Source organism: Sceloporus undulatus, chromosome 6, assembly GCF_019175285.1.
Source record: "Sceloporus undulatus isolate JIND9_A2432 ecotype Alabama chromosome 6, SceUnd_v1.1, whole genome shotgun sequence".
Classification (NCBI taxonomy): domain Eukaryota; kingdom Metazoa; phylum Chordata; class Lepidosauria; order Squamata; family Phrynosomatidae; genus Sceloporus; species Sceloporus undulatus.
In genome coordinates, this window is record NC_056527.1 from 36,814,343 (window position 1) to 36,833,923 (window position 19,581).

At 39.4% G+C, this 19,581-nt stretch overlaps 1 protein-coding gene across 3 annotated transcripts in view; it reads right to left on the reverse strand.

Annotated features, from left to right (window-relative positions):
* Nucleotides 1–15,725: 15,725 nt before the first annotated feature.
* AGMO (alkylglycerol monooxygenase) overlaps nt 15,726–19,581 on the reverse strand; it is a 160,916-nt gene continuing 157,060 nt past the window's right edge. For all 3 annotated transcript variants that reach the window (XR_006104790.1, XM_042476869.1, XM_042476868.1), the window contains one exon: nt 15,726–16,082. Coding sequence is in view for 2 of the 3 variants with exons in the window: in XM_042476869.1 (XP_042332803.1) it covers nt 16,002–16,082 (81 nt within the window). In the remaining variant the exon portion in view is untranslated. The remainder of the gene's footprint in view (nt 16,083–19,581) is intronic.

Here is a 19,581-nt window from a genome sequence, read left to right on the forward strand (position 1 = left end):
CAATAAAGTCCTACTCGGTGCTGTTGCAGCTCCTGCTGCTCCTGCTGCTTTCCTCCTCCTCCTCCTCCTCTCAGTCTTCCTCCTCTTCCTAATCCTCCTCCTTGCAATTGCTCCCACCATTTGAGAAGAGTAGCTTCTTCCAGATTGGGATTGCAAGAAGAAGGAGGAGGAGGACAGATAGAAGAAGGAAGAGGAGGAAGATGATGTGGACAATTAGGGGGACTAATAGGAGGAGGAAGACAATGATGACAATGACGACAACGATGACTACAAGAAAGAGCTGATAGGAGGAGGGGGAAAGGTAGTGGTGGCAGCAGCTGCAACAGCGCCTGGTAGGAACATGAGCATCTGTGGATTTTGGTATCCACAGTGGGGGTCCGAAATGGATACCCCATGGATACTGAGGTCCCATTGTACACATACCCCTTTCAACAGCTCCTCCTCACCTTTTCTAATAGGCTGTTGGGAAAGTCCCATTTTTCATTTCTTTAGTTTTTGAATATGTATGTGAGTATCTTTTTGTGTGAAGGTGTTTATCTTTGACGCATAAATAAAAATATTTTGGAACTTTGCACTCTGAAGTTTATTCCTCAGAACTATCATACCCACAGCCTTGATTAAGTTGCCCAAGCCTTCTCAGCTGACTAACTGTGGGTGCCTGTCGGTGACCCTGGCATTTTGGGTAACAACACACAATTTCATACTCATGGTGGTCTCAGTTCTTATTTGTTCTAATTAATAAACACATTCCCCCTTTAATTCCTGTACTGCCCCCTTCTTTGTTCATTCGCCCAGACACTTTTCACAGTAAAAACCTTGAACAGGCTGAGATCACGCCCACCTCCTCTCCAGCATTATATCCCCACCTGTGGCTGAAATCAACATGTCTCTGCAATAACTGTTCTTCTACTGCATAATCCATCACTAAAACTTCTCTATAGTTACGGCTGGACTGTTACATATGCAACTCCAGGCACAGCAGAACTTGGGGAAGAATTGGAAACCCTAGGAAATTCTGGGAGTTGTAGTAAAAAAAAAAAAGGAACATTACCAAACTCTAATCAGAGAAATTCATTATAATTCAATATAATTATATTCATATACTTGGCAATAGGTAGAACTCTCAAGTCAGTAAAATTTACACACCAAGGAGAGTGAAGAGAGCTTCCCCTTTTAATCTGAAGAAAATTTATCCTTATCTCTCAAAAGTCTGGGAAACACTGCTGCATCTTTTAGTTCAGATCCAGCATGTCCCCATCATTGTACAAACAAAAACAAACAAGGTTTTTAAAAAAGACCTCATGCAGTAATAACATTAAAATACTCGCTAATATTACTTTTTTTGAGAAACTCAGTAACTCATATAGAGCTGAGGTTGTATTATATTCATATACTTGTGAGTAGATAGAACAGTTTGTTGAAAACTAGCATTTCAGTATGTTTTAAAATATCACTTGCTTTGCTTGAGATTTTTCTGAAACTGAATCCACCTCTCCCATACTGCATAATAGGGCATATTTCAAAGAAATGTTCTTCAGAGCTCCAATAGATGTCACTATGGAAATAAAAAAGAAATGGAAAAGAGTAATGTTGTCAAGGAGGCAGGCAGCTGGAAGCCCTTATTTGCACTGCAGAATACAAAACCCAGTATGACTGGGAAATGATTTGGTTAATTATGAAAGAAAAAACTTGAGGAAAATGCAACTCAGTAGAGCCTTCATTTTAAAACTGCAATTTTGTCTCTATAAATTAGGGCAATGAACACTCTCTCAGTAGCACACACTTGAGAATAACTTGACCTTATTTTTTTAAGAGGTTGCAATCCATAGCTGCTTTAATGGAAGTGTGTTTCTTTACAATGAAATATTTTTTAAAAATGAAATACTAATTACATTTATAAGGTTTGCTAAAACTTTTGGGCTACTTTATTTTATTAATATGGAAACTACAGTATGATTTAAAAGCTAGGCAGAGTGAGCAGGGCTTCTTTTGCTGTCAAATGACAGGATTATTGCTAATATTTATGTCCATTTAGTATTGGTTATTTATTGTACTAATTCGTGTTACGCTTCACATGCTTCTGAAATTATTGGCTTCCGTCATGTAGTAGAAATTTGTAACCATGGACTGCTGTATATAGAGCCTGGAAAAGTTACTATGACTCCCAGACTCCCCTGGGATTCTGGGAGCTTTAGTCAAAAAGTAATTATTCCATGTTATGGCAGTGGATGCATGGCCTAACTTAGAAATATAGCAAATGAGACCTGTACAAGCTTGGACCTAATATGAATAGCACAAACAAATGCTTGTTCAGGTGGCAGGAAGAAAGTGGGTTGGACCAAGTCTCATTTCATTGCTTCCTGCTCTTTTCCACAGTGCCACCTCCAGGAGACTGAGGAAAGTATTTGACATTGCTCAAAGCTTCATAATAACAGGAACTACCCATGTATGCAAAAGCTGCTGTGTATATAGCCAGTTTCTCATACAGTTAGGGAAAGACATGTGGAACCACGGTTCTGTGTATAGAAAGGTCTAGGTGGACAGGACTTAAAAGATGTTCATACAGTCAGCCTTCCATACCCACAAATTCTTCATCCACGGATTCAATGATTTGAAAATATTCCAAAAATATATATAAATTCAAAAGCACAAACTTTGATTCTTCTATTTTTATGTAAGGGTCACCATTTCATTATGCCATTGTATTTAATGGGACTTGACCATCCACAGATTTTGGGATCCACAGGGGGTCCTTGAACCAAACCCCAACAAATACCAAAGGCTAACTGTACTATATCAGGGATGAACACTAAGCACAATACAGTACTCAGTTCAGTTCTGATTTCAGTGTTGATTTGGGCCAAACCATTTTGCAGCCTACTTGATTGGACTCAGGTCTAAACCCAAATTAAAGTTCAAAAGTTTAAACCTGTGTATCTCTCATTAATAGCAGTAGAAATTAAAAAGTACCTTTAATTTTACCTTCTGACAGAACTATAAGAGAATTACAGGAGGAAATTAAATTCATAAAGTTCCAGAGAAATAGATGCTGGGTTTTTTTTTTGGGGGGGGGGGGAAGAGGCGTAAGTTTACTATATGCTTTTAAATTTTGATTTTGTTTTAAAAAGGGGGGAATGGCCAATAGCTTTATCTCAAGGCAAAACTGGATGAACTTTACAGAGGCATATGTTTTCTAAAGACTGGCTGAATATGAAGGTGACACAAACTTTTGATTAAGTTGTTTGCCATAAAAATATCAGGACCTGGAGCTCAAAAACAGACACTTAGGAAGTCTCACCTTGGTAATATCCCAAATGTAGATGAAATTACCAACTTGCAATTGTTCTGGGACTCACAATTAAGGGGGAGGTAAATATGTTAATGCAATTATTTTGTGCATTCAGCTTAAATACACTCACATATGCTGCAGCATCAGTTCACTTTACTTTAAAACTTACTTTATGGCTATTAAAGCACAGTTCAGCAATTCCAAGAAGCCATATTTTTCAGCCAAATGATGAAGTAGTGAGAACCAGGAATGATTCAGCATATCTAGACATAGTCAGAATTAGGAGAAAAGAGTTCATATAAGTACTGTTGGATGAAAATAAAGGATACAAAAAGAGTTAGAACTGGGATTGACCTCTTGACAGGAATTTACAGAAAATTGAAGAGTTACACCAAAAAGTGGCAGACTGAGGGCAAAAGATAAACGTATGTTTTCCACTTTAGGAAACACAGCAACAATGTCATGGCCACATATTTATTTGTTATCCAATTATCAGCAAAGATTAGTTCTAGATATCCAATGCCACCCAATAAAATGATCACCTACTTAATGCCAAGCCTGCCTGCAGATTTTAGATGAAGGTAGAGAGCTATGACTTTGGCGATACGGATGCAATCCTTTACTGATTTTTTTTTTTTAAAGGAAGCAACAGGTAAATTTAGCAGGTCTTTCCCGTTCCTGTGAGGAAGTCTTCAAAAAGAAAACAATTTTTGAAACCCATTCATATTCACAGTTTGGGACTTATTTTGCACAACAGTTGCATGTGGTTGAATTGCACAGAAATTGTATTTTATGTGGAGAAAAAGCTTTTTCCTGTGCAGATAACTACATGTGAATTTTGTACAGGTTAAGTCCTGAACTGCAAAGATTCTCACCGGTCCAAGATTTTTCTCATGAGGCCTTTTTTGACACATGAAAAAAATAATAATTAATTTTCTTTTTTAAAACAATATTTTGCATATTTTCAAATATTCTTTTCATCTCTACTTGGTGAGCCTCCTGAATGCCAGATCGCCTCTCCCATATCAACCATCTTGATGGTGATGGCACTGTTGCTTACCTGATGCCTCCATTATTGTTGTTATTATTTACTTATATTCCATCTTTCTCCCAATAAAGAGATTCAAGGAGGCACACAGCAAATTTGAAACCATACATATGAAACCATTACAATATTTATACAAATATTATACTATACAAAATGTTTAAATATAAAATTTAAAAAACAATTGGACAATTTTAAAAGTTAAAACTATTATGCATTAAAATTTAAACTGTATTAAAAACTCTAAACAAATCTTAAAATCTGAATTACACAGCATTTAAACCCTTGTCCATCTGACTCCTGGATAAGGCCACTTTCTTGTGAGGGATATAATAGTTGCAAGTTTCTCCCTTTTACTCTCTCATCCACAGGTTTATCTTCCTAGGATAGCCATAAGTCAAACCTGAGCAGCCAAGCAGCCTTAGTCAGTGAGCTGGAAAAGAGATCACTTCATGCTATTGTGAAGATTATTTCCCCTCTTCCACCGTGAAACAGATAAGCATTGTGGTTCACCTGCTAGTAGGATAGTTGTTGTATGCCTTCAAGTCATTTCCGACTTATTGCAACCCTATGGTGAACCTATCATGAGGTTTCCTTGGCAAGATTTGTTCAGAGATTTCCCATTGCCTTCACCTGCAGCTGAGAGCCCAAGGCTACTCAGTTGCTTTCATGGCCAGGTGGGGAATCAGGCCCTGATCTCCAGAGTCATAGTCCAACACTCAAACCATTATGCCACATTGACTTTCTTTCTACAGGTGTGCCTTTTCGAAGTACTGTAATTAACAAAGGCAATACCGAACCAGCTTTTACATGCATGGAATAACTTCTCTCTCCACACCTTTTCTGCCACAGTTCAGATTGACAAACCTAAAAAACCTGAAATGACAATTTTTCTGCAGAAAACTAGGTTCCATTATGCATTGATTGTTGTTGTAAAAGTATTTTAGAGCATTTTCATGTCTATAGCATGGTGTAGTGGTTTCAGTATTGGACTATAACTCTGGAGACCAGGGTTCAAATCCCCACTCAGGCAGAGAAGCCCACTGGGTGACCTTGGGCAAACCACACTTTCTCAGCCTTAGAGGAAATCAATGGCAAATCCCTTCTGAACAAATCTTGCCCCCCCCCCCCCGTGATAGGTTAGCCTTAGGATCGCCATAAGTCGGAAATGACACAGCATAAAAAACAAGAAATAGGAATAGATTTTAATAAGGGTAGATCAGAAGCAAAGTTGCTGGGATTTGCATAGCAATGCACTCCCATTCTCAAACATCTTTAGATAATGAGATTAAACTGGGAATTAAAATAAAAATCCATAATTAACCAACACCATGATGGATTTCACTGAGGAAATTAGACATGAGTCTGCATACTGTTAACTTGATTTCAACCTCCCCAATCTGGACAGAATTCGGTACTCCTGTAGCTGTCACCTCCCACGTTCAGCTCTCCCACATTCAGTTCACACTCAGATCCTCTCCAAAGGCATTATTGGTGGTCTTGCTGTACATGATGCAGCTGTTTCTCCCACACTTCATAGACATCCTTGCCAGAAACCCTTTTCCAAAATCCAGTCTCCTCCTCTCATGTTGGGCTTGGATTTATTCATAACAGTCCTTGATAAACACAGAAATCACATGCCAGCTGCCCGTTCTTTTCACCTACACAAGTTGCAAGAAGCTTCTAGTTCTTAAATTGTGTAACACAGACTTTGAGAAAACAAAAATAAAAACTGTTTCTTTTGAATTGCTGTCCTTTGTTTTTGTAATTTAAAAAGGCCATTTGAATTCAATTCTGATCATGAAAACTGCTGCTTGAACAGATGAGGATAGCTCTTCTCCCCACTCTCATGTAGCTATGGAAATCAAGCAGTCCCAGAAGTGAGGCATAACTGAAAATCCCACACAAGATAGTTTTCTGATTGCTGTAATGCTTTGAGCTTTGGATAATAATAGGTGGCTTTTCTTCTCCCACGTACTAAAATGTCTCAATATCATACTGACAATAGCACCCCTTCCTGATTTTCTTCTGGCAGCACTTGACATTGATCTTCTAATTGGCTTTCTAGCCAGACAGGAGATCAGAGAAATGGCAATGCTGCATTACTATTACTATCTAGCATAGCTTCAGGACTCCTGACATCTGCATCCATCAGGTACTCAACTGAAATTCAGCTCACCTGTCCAAAAGTTGCCTTTATTTCTCAGATGCTATATGAACATGAATAGATAGCAGTATCCTTGTAACTTGAAATCATATCCAGTGCAAAATAGTCACAGCTGATTATAACCAGTTAAATTAGTAGAACTGAGCACCTGAAGCACCCTTACATGCAAATAAGATCAAATGGACCCAAAGGGTAATATTTCTGATTAAATAATAATCAGGATACAATGGTGCCAGAGGTGGACTATGGGAAGCAGTCTCAGATGAGTCAAGATTCATGGGGTATGCCTTGGTTCATGTAGAGTGCTGTTGTTTGTTACTTGGGTCACAGAGAGCTGGTAATCAAAAAGAAAGTCCAACAAAAGTATGTACTATAATTCAGCAGCAAAAGACTGAGCCTTTAGAAAACAACACCCATTCCCTGTCTTTCCTATGCTCCATCCTATAAAATGGTAAATCAAAAACAAAGGGCAAGTCAGAAGACAAGACTGAAGTAAAAGTTAGGAAGCAGGTTTGAAGAAAGGGCAGAACCAGTAAATATATCAGAACTGGAAGAGAAATAGTGAGTCAAGATAAGGGCAACCAGACATCAGGAATAACAACAACTATAACCAACCAACCAAGTGGGGATAGCTGTGCTACTTGAGTAAGGTTCAGATAGGAAGCTCCCTAATACTTCTTTCTCCCTAGTTGGATCTAATGGGCAGCTAGGATAGAAGGAGAAAGAGCGTAAGAGTACTTCACCAAGAAGCTGCCAGCAGTTCACTGCCTCACAACACAGTCCCACTAATCTCCTGACTAATTGTCATAAGAAAACCTCTTTTCACAAGCTCTAAACATGATTTTATCTAAGATCAAACTCCCTGTTATTTCATGACATGAAGAACTGAAAGCCTAATCAGGATAAGGAAGGCACCTCCACTGCAGACTGGTCTGAAATTCAGGTGCTTCAGGATGTGGTCTTCATAAAACAGGACAGGCATGTCAAAAGATAAATAATAAGGAATAGCTCACACTGAGGGAGTTGAGCCCTGAACTTTTAATTACAGATTAACTGTTCCAGGAAGAGCCCAAACTGGGCAGATTCTGGACAGTCTTAGGAATGGGAGAGTAAGCATTCCAGAGAACACGGTCCAAAGGCAGTGTCACAAGGCAATATAATGTCAAACACTGTGGGAATCTAACAGAGCTGTTCCAAGAAGAAGGGTCAAGGCCTAGAACAAAGACGAAACAGATTTCCACAACCTTCCTTGTGCAGAACGGAGGTTTATAAGCCTGATCACCAGTGCCATACCCTCATTTTGCCAGAAGAAGGACCTTGCTTATGACTAGGTCTTTATTCCCGAGGAAACTTCCTTTATAAGAGAGCACTCCTTTGAGAGGCCACCAGCCTGGTCTATATTTTAATTGCTGGAACTTGCTCAGGCTGAGAGGTAGCCCAGATTTAGGGATGAGCCCCCTCAAATCTTTCCCATATAGGCATAGAGTCAAATGGAATCGTATGTGGTTTGTGGGGTGGCTTATAGCCTGGAAGATTCTGATTCATCAGTGTCCCTGCAGCAAGGGAAAGACAAGAACAGAACCAGTGAAAAGGGCAAGATGCCACTTTAGAAGGGCAAGATGGGTGTGTGCATGACTCATTTACAATAGTAGGAATATATGTATGCTACAAAGTTACAAAAGATTGCTTTTCCTTTCACTGCTTGGGACCCTTCTATGGACTCCTGGGATTTGTAATTTGGTAGGGTACTTAAGACTTCTCTGTTAGATTTCTCTAGTGTACTCCTCTGAACAAAATAAACACTAGCAATGATCTAGAAGAGTATCCTAAGGAACTCACTAAACCAACCCCAGAATTTCAAAGGGATGGAGTCATGAAAGTTAAAGCAATATTAAATTATAATATGAATATGCATCCAGTATATTCATATATTTGCAGGTGGTTCAGGTGATGAAGGGCTTACTTCAAGAAAGTTTCTAAGGGAAGGTCCAATGGAGGGACAAAGCATATATAATAAGAGCCCAGTCTCTAGGGTGCTAGGGAGGGTGGAAGATAATAACAAGATTATTCCAGAATATATATGGAAATAATATTTGTAATGACACTGAAAACAATCAAATGTATTATGCCAGGGTCTGTGCAACTACCTACAAAGCAACATCTGAAGAGAGAAAAACTTGGACACAGTATGCAAAAGCTACCTTACCACTCCCTTTCCTTACTCCCTTCATTATTTACTTGGATGAGACAGATGAACAAGAAAGCAAGCGAAGTTGTTTGCTCCAGGGATTGGCAAAAGCCCAAAAAGGCCAACCTCTGGCATTTCCCCACCAGGAAAATGGTGAAAAGAAAGAGGCTGCCATGTATCTTGCCCTCTGCCTGATATCATCCTCCTTCTTTCCTAGAAGATAAAACACATTTTAGACCAGGTTACATTTCCCCAGATATCTTATCCATTCACTAGTAGTTCCAAGTGGTTTGGATTTGCAACAAACCTGCAGCATTTCTTTATCCCAGACTGGTGTGCAACTCTCTTGGCAACCCTGTTTCCCTGCTCCAGGCAAAGTAGAAGAAAAGGGCTGAGTTTTCTATAGGAATCCTATTAAATCATGATCAAAAGGGAGAATGTTGGCCGGGTAGAGTTGAAAACAGCAGCCTGTTCTTCCTTGAGCAAAAACAGCAACATGATTGATTGTGTCTATGATTCTAGCAAGCTTTTTCCTCAACACAAGCCAGACACGAGAGGGAGATGTGGTGTCATGGAGCAAAATAGCTGTGTGCCCCAGGGTCTGAGTGTCAATTTATGCCTGAGCTTTTAAAAATATGGCTTTGTTTCTTTCTGGTGAGCCCTCTTGGCAATTTATCTGCTGGCAAAATGTTCCCATTGAAAAGTTGTGTGAAATCCTGATATATATAGCCTGGAATAGACTTTGCTGAGGTCTAGTGAATGAAATGATCCATGAGGGTTTCTTCTTCCCCTCCTTTTAATTTAAATTGATCTGATGCTACTGATCTTCAAGTTGGCTGTTGCCTCTCGACTCACTCAGCATGTCATCTTGTGAAATGAGCAAGGTATATTTTGAGACTTAAACAGCTTGTGAATGACTGACAGAACAAAGTAGCAAAATTCAAGGAAGATTAAGTCAGAAAGATGAAAGGGACTGAAGGCCAGTACTGAAATACAGTCGATGGATACACATGAAAGGAATTATGAGTGTCACATGTAAGAATGGATGAATCAGTCTATTTCTGGCCTTTGTCAGCTGTGTCATTCATAAGTTTGTTCCATTTTGTTACCACTATCATATGAAAAGTTTAAAAAAAATCATAAGATTTTAATAAATTTATTTGTATTTTTGTATTTTCCTGCTTCTCCCAATGGATGGAAGCGGGAAAACAACCAGAAATCTTCATACAATGGCAATCATATCTAAAATACACATCATAAAAACATCAAACAGTATGAAATCTCATTACAGCAATCACAGGGCAGCGGTCAGGTTATGCCATTTTATCCAGAAGTGGGGTTTTCTATAGTTCTTTATAGAAGGTCAGATGGGTAGGCCATTTTGTATTTACATTTCTCAAAAAATACACATAGACATGTGCATTACTAAAATGTGTAGCTTTAGACACATTTTTTTTACACTTTTAAACGTGATATCCAAGCATAATTTTAAAATATTTAGGAGGAAAATACTTTATTCTTGTTGTTGTTGAAAGGGGGTAGCATTTCCCTCTAGGCCTTTCCATTTCTCGCTGGATCTGCCTAGCAAACTTTGGAGACTGATAAAATCCAAAATACATCTGGATTCTTATCCACACATGAATCTGGAACTTGGAGACCAGTTGAACTTATTTCTGAAAGAATTTTGGATAGCGCTATCTAAAAAAGTAGCTCTTCCAGGCATAACCTCTATTCATGTTTCCTTGAAAGTAAGTGGAAGTCTTTTTTAAACCTTGATGCTCAGTGAAGAAAGAGTAGAAATAGCATGTATCTCTTTATTAAGATCTCTAGTGAGCAAACGAACATCATGCATAGGGTTACTGTTATACTTTTATGAAAATTCAATATTAAAATATTCCTTTTAAGGTAATAAGACCATGCATAATTTGCTTTAAAAAACAACAACATTATTTCACCAGACCTCAGTGATGCATCTCACAGAGCAATCCTATACTTGTCTGCTCAGAAATAAAGTCAGGCTGCATCTATACTGCAGAATTAATGCAGTCTGACACCAATGTAACTGCCAATGCATGGAATTCTGGAATTTGTAGTTTTCTGAGATATTTAGTCTTGCTCTGGTGCCACAACAAACTATAAATCCAAGATTCCATAGGATGGTGCGAAGACAATTAAAGCAGTGTCAAGCTGTGTCAGTCAAGAAGACTTAACTTATGTTTTGTATAGGCTTGTACTCCCAGCCTTTAGCTTTGCATTCTAGTACAAAGATCTGTCTGTTTACCTAATGACAAATACATATATTTATTTTTCTCCTGCCATGCTTATCTCTGGTTAAGCTCTGATGAACTCCTCACTCATTGTAACTCATGAAATAAGAAAGAAGTGATAATTCACAAAGTCACATTCTCACTTGGGCCTCTGAGGAGGTTGCTCCCCTTGTGGTGCTCAGAAACAAACACACAGTTTCCTTGAAATATGATAGCGTCCACACTGGCTTGAAGGCAATGCAGAGAAAGGATTGAAGCATTCCTCTTTCTAAGACAGAATCTCAATGTGAAATACAAATCAGTCCACAGGTGAAGAAAAGACAGAGACCTAAGGATCTGAGACATGAGAAAGATGAAATGAGTAATCTCAAAGTCAGCCATGGAAGTTCATGTGGGCTGGGGATGGGTGAGACAACAGCCTAATTATCTATCACTTCTCAGTATGGTTCCAAATCATAAATTAACTGCACAAGGCCTGTCATCAGTTTGTAGTCTGTTTCCACACTTTCCTGCTGAGTACAGGCGACAGAAGCGGGAGCCAAGCTTTCCATTGGTAATATGAAAGAAATGTCTTACTTTAGCATTTGCCTTTCCACTTTTGTACTGAGTTTTATGCTTCCTGCAGGAATGCTGAACCCTCAAGACTTCAGGCACCTTCTCATTCACGCTCCCAGAAATAGCTAAAGTGCCAACCAACTGCGATTCTGTCAACTTGTGACATCTTTTCCTGGCACTTCCTGTGAAGATGGCACAATGTATGCCAGGGTGCTGCTGGGATTCAAAATGTATTCAGTGGCTCATGGATTCCGGCACAGCACTGGCAACTCTGCTTTCATAGCTCCGCTAAAAATGAACACAGTGCAGAATTATTCCATACTGCCATTTTCTAGCTCCCTGTTTTTGTTGGAAGATGTTTGCATTCTCTTTCCCTTTCCTTAGATAGGGATTTCCTGCATGCACACTCCTCTCTCTCTCTTTCATTCAAACTAACCATGTGATTTGGTCACTCTCCCTTCTTAGGGAAACTCACACATTCTCAATCTCAAAGATTTTCCCACCAACTATTGGTTTTTCATTTTCCTCCTCTCTCACCTTTCTCTGGAAAGATGGTGAGATAAATATTTCTTTTTACCTGAACTATTAACTAGCCAGATTAGGATATAGCCTCTACACACACACACACACACACACACACACACACACACGCCATTAGTAAACTTTTGTTTGAACTACAAGATACTTGCATTATTCTTTAGTCAGTCTCAGTTCTTAGGGAAGCATAGTTAGACAAAGGCACATTTCTGCTACTCTGCTGATTTAAAGCTAAATCCTAATAGGCTTGGCTTCGACATACTGTATTGGATATTTAAATATTTTTGTTTCCTTTACAAAGGCTGAAACCTTAGGAAACTTAAATTACCCTACAGTATTGCCTATACAAATATGCCAAATCTGCAAAAAGTGGTTTTGTAAAGAGTCTACAGCCCAGAGCTTGGGAGTCAGGGATCCTTTTTTTTTCTTTCCCAGCTGGTGGTCATGATGCAGGGGGATTCTGAGAATTGTAGTCCCAAAAAAGAACTGTCCCAAGCACTGTTCCATTTCATACATCACTGTTCAGTTTGTCCATCTTTGTATCACTGGCTGCATTCCAGACTTGTAATAAAAGAGACACTTAAGCAAGGATGATGAAGAAGGGATAAGGGTATATTACAAAGGCCAGCAATCATGCCACTCCTGAAAAGCCCAAGTGCTGTTAATCATTCCTTTTTGGCCAATGATGATAATTGGTTTTGTATGAAACAGTGCACAATCATACAGAAAAATCCCATTAATATGTCAACCCAGTGTTGAAGGAACAGTCCTGAAAAGCACTCTTGGCAGATCTTTTCTTTCTCAGTTCATTCTTAGCTGAAAATAAACATTGCAAAAACAGAGTTGAGGGTGAAGGGAGGAAATGGCTTATTAGTTGTTAGTACGTGATCATAGAATCTGTCATGTGTTTACTCAAAAGTGGATACACACTCTCTCAGCTTTAGAAGAGGGCAAGGGCAAAGCCATTCTGAAAAAAGTCTGCGATAAAACCCTGAGATAGGTTTGCCTTAAGGTGGCCATAAGTCAGAATGTGTCAACACTGTAGAATTAAAGCAGTTTAACACCATTGTAGCTGCTGTGACTCTGTCCTACAGAGTCCTGGGGTTTGTAGTTTGGTGGGATATTCAACCTGCTCTTTCAAAGAGCTCAAGTTTCTTCAGAGGGCGTTTGTCATTGCTATCCTCTGAGGCTGATAGACTGTGAGTTGCCCAAGGTCACCAGTGAGATTTTTATGCTCAAGCAAAGATTCAAACCATGGTCTCAAGTCACAGTATAATGCAAAAAACACTACACCATAATGGCTGCAATTACAATTAGAAAAAAGTGACTTTGGTAAAACTTATCATACGATGATGCCTCCAATCCATAGCTGCTGTGTTCCTGTCCATCAATAAGCTTGCAGTAAGCTTGCAGTCTTTAGGTACAAAATGGCACTGCCAGGGCAGTTGCAATATCAGCAGTCACGTGGTGTCAATATCTCCTCCTCTCCCCATGTCCTCCCCTTCTCCTTGCTATTCCCAAGCAAACTGATTGCCTTTAATTTTTTTCTATTTCTTTTTTTATAAAGAAAACCCTTAAATCACAGTAGCAGAACTGTGCATGGAAAAAGTGAAAGTAAAAATACATTAAATTTTTTTTTTGAAAGGCATGCTGGGTAAGGTATAGGACAGGGAGTCAAGATTAAGGGGGAGATTAGAAGAAGCAGCCCAAGTCTCATGATATACAAGACATTATAATGGGTGCTCTAAAATTAGTATGGTTCCTTCTTTTGTTTTAAACTGACATGATAGCAGCAAGAACAGGGCTTGTTTGGTAACATCCTAAGCAGGGAAAGGGTGAGTAAAGCACTGGAGAGAGAGACAAAAATGCTAGAGGAAAAGCAGAGCACCCGCAGTTACATTTTGAGGCTTTCTAGGTTGTGGATCTCCAGACCTCAGTGGACGCCAACAGTTTGCAGTACCCCTGCTTTGAAACCAACAATTCTTGGAGTGTTTCCTTTCTTTTAAAAAGAAAAGGTCAATGACATTAATACCATCATAAAACAATAAAATGGAATAAATTATTAAACAATAAGCAAATTAAAAATAGCTTTCAACTCACATTAAATATTACAATGTCTTGGGGAAAATTTTTTGCATTCAAGCTATTGTATCATCTCTGCATAGAAAGGCAGGATATACATTTAATAAAATAATAAAAAGATATGTGCTTGGTTCATAAACATATCTTCCTAGGAATACAATCTCTTACATAAACTTCCATTGCCTTCACTTCAGCATTTCCAGCCTCTGCAAGATGGACTCTCAAGGCATAGCATGCTCTGCAGCAGGGTGAAATAAAGTGAATGCTGATGTACAACTAAAGACTGGAAAGAATGGGTGTTCAAATGGTACTTTATAAAGTGATGGGACCAAGCTGGGCCTTTGGAACTGAGGGTCTCTAAAGATGATCTCTAAAGACGATGGGTCTTTAATGATAAGAGTAGATTTTCATTAGATACTTAATGTATTTGTTTTAACAGAATCTCTTGCCCCCCTGGGAGTAATGAGACAGATGGAAAATCTGACAGAGGTGTCTAATTTCATCCCACCCTCCACTCTCCGTGAAAATATCTGCTTTTCTTTTCTCCCAGATGTAAGAGGCCCAATATCTGAAGAGGACAGACTGGGGGCAAAGTATTTATATATATGAGTACTCAAACCTTCTGATATGGCCCCAAACATGCGGAAACATTTAAGAGATTATCGCATGACATTTTTCACCTGATCTGGGCTGGGTTGGGCATGGGCTTGAACGGGTGTCATCACACAGAAAAACTCCATCTATGCCACTGACCAACCACCACCCATCTCCGTCAAAATTGGCTGAAAACCTTCCGTTGTTCAAAATCGGATAAGTGTGGCTGGGAGATGGGTGGTAGTAGCCTGGCGGCATAGGCAGCATTTTTCTGTGTGATAACATCATTCAAGCCTGTTCCCAGCCTATGCTCAGATTGGGTGAAAAATGGCATGCAATAATCTCCTTAGACCAGTCCTCAGTGTGCCCATTTCCCATAATGAGAGGATATGTGATTTCTTTAAAAATCCAGGAAGAACAGCAAATATATTCCATATTTAATTCCATCCTGCTATCAGGAGGCCAGGATATGATGCTAAAATACTCCTACCCAAGCACAAGATTATATTGTTCAACAGCTAGCTTTAGGGAATGATGACCTCTCTAGCTATTCTCTATATATATTTAGGAGGAAAGCAATTGCATGTACATCCACATTACAGAATTATATCAGTTTCATACTATTTAATAGCCCTGGCCCCATCCTATGGAATCTTGGGATTTATAGTTCTGTTAAATACTTAGAATTCCCCACCAGAGAGCTGTAATGCTGCAGTTCAAGGGAATGCACTAGAGATTTCTAAGTCTCCCCATCAGATGACAAATCCCAGGATTCTATAGGATGGAGACATGGCAGCTTAAGAGGAATAAAAGTGCTATAATTCTGCAGTGTGGAGGCACCCTACATTTGTGCATTTAAATATGACTGGATTTGAAATCCTCATTTAGTCATCTATAAGGCCAGCTCAAGGAACTGGAATTTACCCCTAACAAGCAGGAAGAATGCTGTCATCATACTTATAACTAAAATGAATAATTAAATAACTTTTCCCACCCTCCAGTCAAGGGGTTTATTTGTTTTAATTAAACAGATTAACATAAACAGTGTTGCTTCCACATGAATGAAACTGTTGCAAAACATACATTTTAGATTATACAGTTTTGGAACTTCCTGAATATACAAAAATGAAATCATCCTAACATTAATTTCAAGCAATGATTCAAAAATTAAAACTGAAGAAGGTGAACTTAAACCGACAAATAAAAGCCATGTCACATCTCTGTCAGAGGAATGTATTTTATCTGTAATTAAAATAACAAATCTGTCAGGCTTCTTTTCAGTGATGATTTGTTGCAGTTGAGGCGAGTTGCTTCATAATTTGTATTCCCCAAAAAGCAATGAAGAGTGAAAATGACACCTGCAAAATGAGAGAGAAAAGGAGAGAGAAAAACAGATAGACACATTATGTCAAACTCAGTTACAGTATACTGTATATTTTTTCTTTCATTGCAAATTGAACCATGGAATTAGGAGAGATACATTGTGCAATCATGAAAATAAGATACAACTCTCTTTGTTACAGAAGTCTATTAAAAATAATCTGATATGGAAGTCTATAGCAAATCCATCAATACCTAGCAGTCCACAAAAATAGCTTTTGTGTGAATGCCACTAAAACTGATCAATGTTTCTGGTGCTCCTTCAGTTCTGTGATTTAGCTGCACTGCAAAGAACCTATAAATCAGACTGAAGAAGTCTGTAACACTTGGATGGGGAGCTACGCTGTCCCCAAAGCTTCAGAAAATGGCTGATGAGAAACCATTAACTTGGTTAATAAGAAGGCTATACACATACTTACTGCACAGCATGAAACTTGGTAGGTCTGACTTTTAAACAGACCTGCATAGGATTGCAAGGCACATCTCCCAATTAATACAGTGGGCCCTCCATGTTTGTTTGGGTTAGGGGTGCAGGACATTTGTGAAAATGGAAAAACCTCAAATAAAAAAAAGAACTCTTTCTTTTTTTACCTGAGAGAACAGCTTTCAAAGGAGATTATCACACAGGATTCGCATGCAAATATCCCTGATGGGATAGACACATGCTTAACATGTGACAGATCTTACCTCACTCTCCTGTGGGCGAGCTGTTCTTGAAAAGCTATGGGACAAGCATATGCTGCATGTGGGCTGCATATGGCCCAACCACAGGAAAGTGCAGTAAGATCCATTATTGAGGGTTAAACATGCATCTATCCCATCGAGGATATTCACATGCAAGTCCTGTGCAATAATCTCCAAAAATTCTTTAAATCCTCCAGTGATACTCTATGGTCAACATCCACTAGAAATGGACCACAGAATTGCAACGGAGGCCCTACAAATGCCTAGGTGCAGACAACCAAGAAAAGGGAATATCAACCATCAGACTGAATATCACACTATACTGTTATAGCACTATTATTTCACTTTAACTGCTGTGGCTGCCTCTTGTGGAGTCCTGGGATTTGTACTTTATAGAGAGGCATTTAGAATTCTCAGCCAGGGAGCTCTTAGTACTCACTAAATTAGAAACCCCAGAATTCCACAGGAGAGAGCCATAGCAGTTAAAGCAGAATAATAGTGATATAATGGTATGGTGTCATTATGTTCAGCCTAGAAAGGTACTTGTGAGCCTTTTTGGTATCCAGTTGTTTCCTATTCTCCTCCAGTTGAAGAAACAGATTAGATTTCAATGTGACTACTATTGTACACAGTAAGAATAGAGATTTTTTTTTGCTACACGCCTAGACATGTAAACCCTCACTTATTTAATCATGCAGGCTAGAATGAATAATATCACCAGTTTGCTCCCCATTCCATGAGAATAAAATGGTTTCCTATTGTTCATAGACATTTTCTTGTACATATTCTTTTGGCATAGAAAACTTGTTTTAGGGAAGAAAATGTGTTTCCTGTACAAAAAAAAAAAAAGCAGTATTGAAATGCAAGAATCAGTGAATTCATGCAATTTGCTCTGCAGACGGTATAAATATATTTTTGTCAAGCATTCAGATATTACCAAGTGTTCTAACACATCTCAGTTATACACATATTTCATCCCTATTTGCCTGTCATTATCTATAGCAAGGCTAGGTACAAAAGTGAGATTCATCTACCTATTGCTTAATGCTTACTGTGATACTCTGTCAACATCTGATTCTGCAATCACTCCTTGTAACAGAGAGATCACATCCCATGCTATTTAACATTTACATGAAACCGCTGGGAGAGATCATCCGGAGACATGGGGCGCGGGGTTATCAGTACGCTGATGACACCCAGATCATTTTCTCTATGTCTCCGACTGATGCAGTGACCGGGGATGGCGTCTCTCCTCTCGTGGCCTGTCTGGAGTCAGTAATGGACTGGATGAGGGAAAACCGACTCAAACTTAATCCAGAGAAAACGGAGGTACTAGTGATAGGTTCCCCCGGTCCAGGAATGGCGGTGGTTCCACCTGTCCTGAACGGGGTCACGCTCCCTGTGAAGGACTCCGTGCGCAGTCTGGGAGTGCTTCTTGATTCGTCGCTCCATCTGACTCCTCAGGTGAATGCGACGGTCAAGAGCACTTGTTACCAGCTCCGGCTGATTCGCCAGCTGCGCCCATACCTGGACCGGAGGGACCTAGAAACTGTTGTACACGCTCTGGTAACTTCGAGATTGGACTTCTGCAATGTACTCTACATGGGGCAACCCTTATACCAAACTCGGAAGCTCCAAATTGTACAGAATATGGCAGCCCGGCTGGTCACTGGCGTATCCAGGACCAGCCACATAACACCTGTACTCAAAGATCTACACTGGCTGCCCATTCGCTTCCGAGCTCAATATAAGGCGTTGGTTATTACCTATAAAGCCCTAAATGGCTTGGGCCCAGGATTCCTAAAGGACCGCCTCTCCCCGTACAATCCGCCTCGCACCCTCAGAACATCTGGGCAGCAATTGCTGAAGGTGCCTGGGGCCAGGTTAGCTTCTACCTCAAGAAGGGCCTTTTCCACAGCTGCCCCAGCCCTTTGGAACACGCTGCCCATGGAGCTCCGCTCATCTACCACCCTGGCCCAATTTAGGAAGGATCTCAAGACCTTCCTATTTAAGCAGGCATTCCCCGAATAAAGATCCTGTGGGCCTCCCTCCTCTTCCGTGGCCATGAGGACGGGCTAATGGGGCTTTTATTGCTGTTTTAAAAATGTATATTAATGTTTATGTGTTTTTAACTTTGTATTTGTGTGCACTTGCACTGTTGTAAGCCGCCCTGATCTTCTTGGAAGGGCGGGATAGAAATAAAGATTTTATTATTATTATTTATTATTATCCAATCTCAGAAAGATGCATTACTCAATATCATATGATAAATATAAGAAGGCTTACAAGCAGAGACTTCCTTTTTAAAAGAACATTTCAGCAAGACAGTTGTTGAGGAGTAATGACTGTATGGAGGTGGCCCTAGGCATAGCTTTGGGTCACTGAACGTCAGGAAATGTTCTGAGCTGGGATTGCTACAGCTGTTATTATGTGCAGGGGGAAATCTTTTAACATTTGTGTTTCTTTTCATAAAACAGTGATGCAATCTCTTTCTGTTACTCACTGCTGCCTTCTTATATGTTTAAATCTTCAGCATACATTTGGAGAGGAAAGAAATGAAATTAAATAAGAAAGCACATAGTACATTGCACACTCCCACTGATTTCTATTTTAAAGGGGAAACAAAAGTGCGACACATTTAAATCCAAGCCCATTTCAATTTTCGTTTCAGTTGTTCCCATCCAGTACTGAAGGCAAAATATACTACTTATAAATCAATATCATACTGGAAAATAAGCTTTGCTTTCTATTTTTTAAAATGGATTTTAGCTCTAATTTGGCATGGCATGCCAA